Source organism: Cupressus sempervirens, chromosome 3 (assembly GCF_028749045.1).
Source record: "Cupressus sempervirens isolate cs-2001-9-10 chromosome 3, ASM2874904v1, whole genome shotgun sequence".
Taxonomy (NCBI): domain Eukaryota; kingdom Viridiplantae; phylum Streptophyta; class Pinopsida; order Cupressales; family Cupressaceae; genus Cupressus; species Cupressus sempervirens.
Genome location: NC_143120.1, coordinates 1115637322 through 1115643185, shown reverse-complemented (window position 1 = coordinate 1115643185; position 5864 = coordinate 1115637322). Strand labels below are relative to the sequence as shown.

The following is a 5864-nucleotide window of genomic DNA, read 5'->3' as shown; positions in this document are numbered from 1 at the left end:
TTTAAATAGATCTGGAAATTCAGCCAAAGTGTCAAAAAAAAGAAAGATCTAGAGCCGTAACGCCGTTGTTGGACACGTAGCGTTGAACATATTTGAGAAGACACATTTAACGAAAGTGCCGTTTCCGGTGCATAACTTGGAACCCAATTCGTACACTCCACCTGCCACCGGCCATCCCGGTTTCCCACATGTCCCACGTTTTTCCATCCACGTTTTGACGACGCGTGGAAGTGCTCTGAACCCATGCTTTTCTTCCCTTTCACGTGGGCAACATCTGCCACTAGCGGCCGTCTCCGCCTTGCTTGCGCCAAAAATCACAGCTGCTCATATATCCTAGTCTATATATATATATGGGGCTTCCCGTATGCTAAATTTAATTTGAATTGGCTGGTCTTTCATTTATTTTCTCTATCGGAAACTCTGAATATAGAAAGATGAAAGCTTCCTGCTCCATGCCTTCGCTCGTATCCATCGCAGAAAGGGAGGTTGCAATGCCACTCATGACAACATTTCATCCGCGCCGCATTCCCAATTCATCTTCCGCCTTCAGAAAAGTACGCTCAGAGACCGATCTGCACAAGTTAGACAAAGGTCCCCAATTTTACTCTCATTCACCAAAATTGGCAATCAAATCGAAGCATACATCTGTTGAAAGCGAGGTCCATACGAATCCCACTCGCATGGGTGGATTTGGTATCACAGGAGGAAATGGACGTGGGCATTCCAACAAGAAGAAGAACAACAGTGGTGGAGATAGAGATAAAAATAGAGGTAGAGATAGAGATGCATACTATCAGAAAATGTTGGAGGCACATCCAGGGGACCCTCTTTTGCTCAGAAACTATGCCGGATACTTGTACCAGGTACACCCACTAATGAAAAGATCTAAGCTTTTGTGGTTATTCATGAAAACATTAATGATTCGTTTAATTTGCTTAAATAAACTCATCTTATCTGTTTTTCCCTTAATAGGTTGCAAATGAGTTGGATAAAGCTGAAGAATATTACGAAAGGGCCGTGCTAGCAAACCCTGGCGATGGAGATGTTTTGGCAATGTATGCAAAGCTTTTGTGGGAATCTCGAAACGACCCACAGCGAGCTCAATCGTATTTCGACAGAGCTGTGCAGGCTGCCCCTGATGACTGGTACTCCTTTTCAATTCCCCCTACTTTTCTATGAGAGCGTGTATTTATTGATGAATATCGTGGCCGACCATATCATGAGAATGTTTTAACAGGGGTATATGTACTGTGTTATTTGCAGCTTTGTTTTGGCTTCCCATGCCCATTTCCTTTGGAACACAGAAGAAGATGAGGAGGGAGAGCAAAAGGCTCCCAAACGCCATTTTAGCTACGAACCCTCTTCAGCTGCCATTCACGGTTGAATTCCTCCGAACGTCACAGAGCGCTCAATTTGTGGTGATGAATGTCTAGAAGTATTGCCATCAAGATACAAATTTTGGGTATTAAGCTTCGCACGCACGTGGCTACAAGTAAATGTCTCCATAGATTTAGGCCAAGGAGGTCCTCCGCCTGATGATTGATCTTCCCCAAGAAGCAACAACTCAGTTCTCTCCTCTTATGACACACCACCAATTCATCTTTGATTTTTGAGGTGTTCTTTTTATGGGTTATACTTTCAGATGCATTTTTGCAGATGTCAAATAGGATATATTCATCTCGAGCTGTATACATTGTACAATATTGAGAAATAGAAATACATGGTTTCAAAATTTCTCGTATTTTTTAAATTATTATTATTATTATTTTTATTTTTTTCCAAATACAGATCTCTAAAAAGATAGGTCTTCTACGCTGAAAGAAATTTCTTTTGAGGAGTCATCTTAGGAAGGATAATTAAGCTCTCTAACAAATCAATAATATAATTGGATAAATTATTAAATTTTGTTGGAAATCAGTATATTATATAAATACATTAAAATTTATAAAATTTATTTAGATTTAGATTTATGTACAAAGATTTTCAATTTAGTTAGATGAAATTAAATTATGTGAATATAATCTAATTTAATTCTTAACAATTAAACTTTCATTGTTTTGTTTTAGTGTATTTATATGTTAAGTGAGTAATAGTCAGAGATGCTATTTAAGAATTGACCATAAATTTTTTCATTTTTTAAGAAATACTTCATTAATGATAATAAGGAATATTAAAATCATAAACATATTCTTCAACAGTATTATTAAAATAACGAATAATGAATTTTTGAGAATTTCTATGTATTGCCTACACTTCTAATACCCATAAACTTAGAACGTGTGCTGCCTATAAAACATGTCCCCTGAATATCTATATATGAATCAAACAAATAAAAATTACTTCAACCATCACTTTCAATAACATTAACACTCATCTTCCAAACTTAAATTTATGATCGACTTAAACCTCCAATGCTCTCCACCACTCGAACAATATTCAAAAAGCACTTGTTTTCGAAAAATATATTAAATTGCAGAATTTAATTTGTTGAACCATTGGATTCTGCCATACCATCTTGACCATCCCATCAGTCAATGACTGAATTCCGTGATTGCCTTTTTCTTATTAAAAAAGTTAGGGTAAATTTTGTCTGTATTGGGAAGAGTCTACACCCACAAACAAATTACAAAACAAGCCAGACAACACTCACTTATCCATTAATAAGTTAGCACAAACATTGTATTATAACATCAAAACTAGAACTAAGATCCACAATGAAAACCAAGACAAAATCAACAGGTAACCGGGGAAGCTATATTAAACTTGCATCTAATATAGATATTCAAAGATTCTTTTAAATAACACTTTAATTAGAACGAGTAGGTTGTGAAGTTTACAACCCTAATTTTCAACAGGGCACCAGTTTTCCATGATTGAGGTGGAGAGAACAATTGTGAGCGTTGGGCTTGGCTCGTTTCAGAAGACAACAATTGCAGTATGATTTCAGCTGCCTCCCTCCGGAACATAGACATGTCGTGTACGAGACGTTTAGGCAGAATAATGGGCATACTTTACCTGCATAAATAAAAACAATCGCAATCTAATTATTTGCAAATTTAATATCAAGAAAATTTTAAATCTTACTTTTGTCTGCACTTGCACCATATGACAGATAAACCAATCCAAGCACAACCATCATCCCTGGTCACAAGATATGCCCAATTCAACCTTAATTAATTTCTCTTTTCTAATCCAAGTTGTTAAATATTAGAATGACAATGAAATATTCCTTGGTGTCATACCTGAAATGCTCAAAATTGCCATGAAATTATTTTCATTCGGTGCCATCTCTGTTCTTCTGGAAATTAGAAAAAAAAGAAAAGAAAACAATTTTGTCATATACTTGGAAGGCGTAGAGAGTGAGAATTGCAAGGGCAATATATAGCGGAGGGTTGGAGGTGTATGCTTATCCTTTTCTTTCAGAAACACCACAAAAGTCATAAACTCATTCGTGACTTCCGAGTATTCCCAATATTGAAAATTGAGATCATGCATTCACACATAAGAAAATGTAAGTCAAGCAATAGATAAGTCTAAAGTCGGATAAGAAATACCGAAATAGTATCACTTGGTTGGGTCAATGTATGATAGAAGTAATCTTGTCCAAGGCTATATAAATCCTGTCTAGAAAGCATTTAACAAGAGTACTATAGTTACGGATCTGGTCTAACACCTTGTTATAATATCATGCATATAGGAAAAGGAAAAAGAAAAGCTAGTTTTTATATTCTATGCTCTGTTTTTGGATTTATTTATGATAACAACAATATGGGATTATATGTATTATCTATGTATCTTTCAAAAGAATAGATATATGTATGTTGCACACTCTTTCATTTCAAATGAATTGAACAAGTAAACTTTTCACTCATGATGGATGGATGCGAGTCTATTAAATCTATTGTTTTTACTAATTCCTTGTTCTATTGGGATTGTTTCTTTTGTTTCCCAAATAGCCATTTAGTCAGTGTTTGGTTTAAATATCACAGATTAAGAGATTATTCCTAGACTAAAAGTGCTAAGAAGTCAAAGTTGACTTACTTTTTCTAGGCTTAATTTGTTCCTTGGTGTGTGATGTTTAAGAGCTACCTTTAATCAAGTGTAGATAGTAGGCTTCCATAGCATATGTTAATTTTTCAACATATTTTTGCAGTGGTCTACAAGTTGGATTAGTTTTAAGGTTTAAGACTAATTTGGGTGTAAAGGTTATGAATGATCATATTGTGTTTTAATGATGACAATGGTTGAGTGCAACTAATAAGAATATATAGCTAAATGGAAAGATCGTTATGAGCGGAGATTTTAATTGGATTTTGATTAAAGTTCCAAAATCAATACTTATTTACTTTAAGAAACACTATAAAAAATCATATAAAATCCTTCCCAAATTTTGAGTATTATCAATATTAAAAACTAAGATATTTGATTGTACTCATTTATTCGCACACAAGAAAATGTAAGTCAAATAATAGATAAGTCTAAAGAGAGATAATAAATATCAAAATAGCACTAGTAGGGTGAGTCGATTTATGATAGAAGTGACATTGTCTGAGGTTTTACATATACATTTTGGAGATTCAAAGCCTTTTCAGCTAAGAGCCAAGGATTGAGGGATATCAAATTCTACCAAAATATGCCAAGGGCATGATCTCCACCTCATCCCTTATGATGTTAGAGTCTTTACACTTTATTTAACAATACTTGATTCTTGGTGGACTCATTCAAAACCATCTAAGTTCATTTAAAAAACAAGGACATATCTATGCAAGTTGCACTTGAATTCAGATTTGTGTCTTTCAAAAGAAGAAATAAATTGCATTCACCTCCATTCTGACTAAGTTTAACTAAAACACTCTATGTGTTGATCATTTAGGATGGTTGGTTTAGGCCTAGTCAATCTATTTCTTTGATGGGCTAATAGTCCCATTTGGATTATTATTTCCATTTTCCCAAATAGTCACATAATCATGTGTAGATGGTGAGTCTCCATAGATTAAATGTTGGTTTGTCAACATATTTTTGTGTTAGTCCACCAGTTCAAATGGATTTAAGGTTTAAGACCCATTTTATTGTAAAGATCATGAAAGTATTTTGATGATGCGAGTGGTCAAGAGTAGAACTAATAATAATATATAGCTAAATGAAAATTAATTTATGAGTGAAGATTTGAATTGGATTTTAATCAAAATTTCAAAATTAGTAATCACTTCAAAAAAATGGGTATGATTGTAGGAGTTCCAATTGAAATATTGGTCTTAATTTTTTTATTTCAAAACCATGTCTTAATTGGAATAGATAAGTAAAATATAAAGTTGTGCTGAAAAAGGAAAAAGAAGTTCATCACTGCAAATATTTGAGACATTAAAAAGAAGGGATTTTCTCTAATAGAATTAATATAATTAATTGAATACATATATTCAAAAATTTCTAATCTAGTCATGAATTCATAGTGCCAATAATTTACCAAGACTAGTTATAAAAATCATGACTTAAATTTAGAAGCACGACGTTCAACTCAAGTAACTCACAAGAATACATTCTTGTACACATACAATAAGATATCATGCTTCACAACCAAAACATATTTCTTATGTGTTTTATTTTAGGAAAATATAAAAAATACGAGGATCGAGAATAAAAACATAAATAATCAATACTTAAAAAAAATTAATAGTAAAATGATGGTAAATGATATGTGTTTCTTTTAAAAGGCAATAATTGATGAATAATAAAGGGTGAATTTCCTATATAACTATCCATTTGTCAATGAGATCAAATGACATTAAGTTTATTCATGGCATAGAAGGAAAATTAAAATGAATGCATTGTGAAAATGACTTGTTGAAATAATCGGGCCTTAAAAT

General features: G+C 33.4%; 2 protein-coding genes across 2 annotated transcripts; one reads left to right on the top strand and one right to left on the bottom strand.

Annotated features, from left to right (window-relative positions):
• The first annotated feature begins 366 nt into the window (after positions 1 to 366).
• LOC149570702 (uncharacterized) lies at positions 367 to 1732 on the top strand. The gene is made up of 3 exons (XM_089817945.1): positions 367 to 863; positions 973 to 1145; positions 1264 to 1732. Exons 1-3 carry the CDS (start codon positions 435 to 437, stop codon positions 1382 to 1384), a joined length of 723 nt encoding a protein of 240 aa, XP_089674071.1. The 5' UTR covers positions 367 to 434; the 3' UTR covers positions 1385 to 1732.
• Positions 1733 to 2755: 1023 nt separating this feature from the next.
• LOC149570701 (uncharacterized) lies at positions 2756 to 3441 on the bottom strand. Its single transcript, XM_089817251.1, has 3 exons — positions 3243 to 3441; positions 3085 to 3141; positions 2756 to 3015 (listed from the first exon to the last, which is right to left on the bottom strand). Exons 1-3 carry the CDS (start codon positions 3439 to 3441, stop codon positions 2849 to 2851), a joined length of 423 nt encoding a protein of 140 aa, XP_089673377.1. The 3' UTR covers positions 2756 to 2848.
• Between the last annotated feature and the right edge of the window lie 2423 nt (positions 3442 to 5864).

Coding starts and splice junctions, on each gene's coding strand:
- LOC149570702 (XM_089817945.1), top strand. CDS start 435: ATGAAAGCTTCCTGCTCCATGCCTTCGCTCGTATCCATCGCAGAAAGG. Junction 864..972: donor ATGCCGGATACTTGTACCAG/GTACACCCACTA, acceptor TTCCCTTAATAG/GTTGCAAATGAGTTGGATAA. Junction 1,146..1,263: donor CAGGCTGCCCCTGATGACTG/GTACTCCTTTTC, acceptor TGTTATTTGCAG/CTTTGTTTTGGCTTCCCATG.
- LOC149570701 (XM_089817251.1), bottom strand. CDS start 3,441: ATGACTTTTGTGGTGTTTCTGAAAGAAAAGGATAAGCATACACCTCCA. Junction 3,142..3,242: donor GGCAATTTTGAGCATTTCAG/GTATGACACCAA, acceptor TCTTGTGACCAG/GGATGATGGTTGTGCTTGGA. Junction 3,016..3,084: donor TGGTGCAAGTGCAGACAAAA/GTAAGATTTAAA, acceptor TTATTTATGCAG/GTAAAGTATGCCCATTATTC.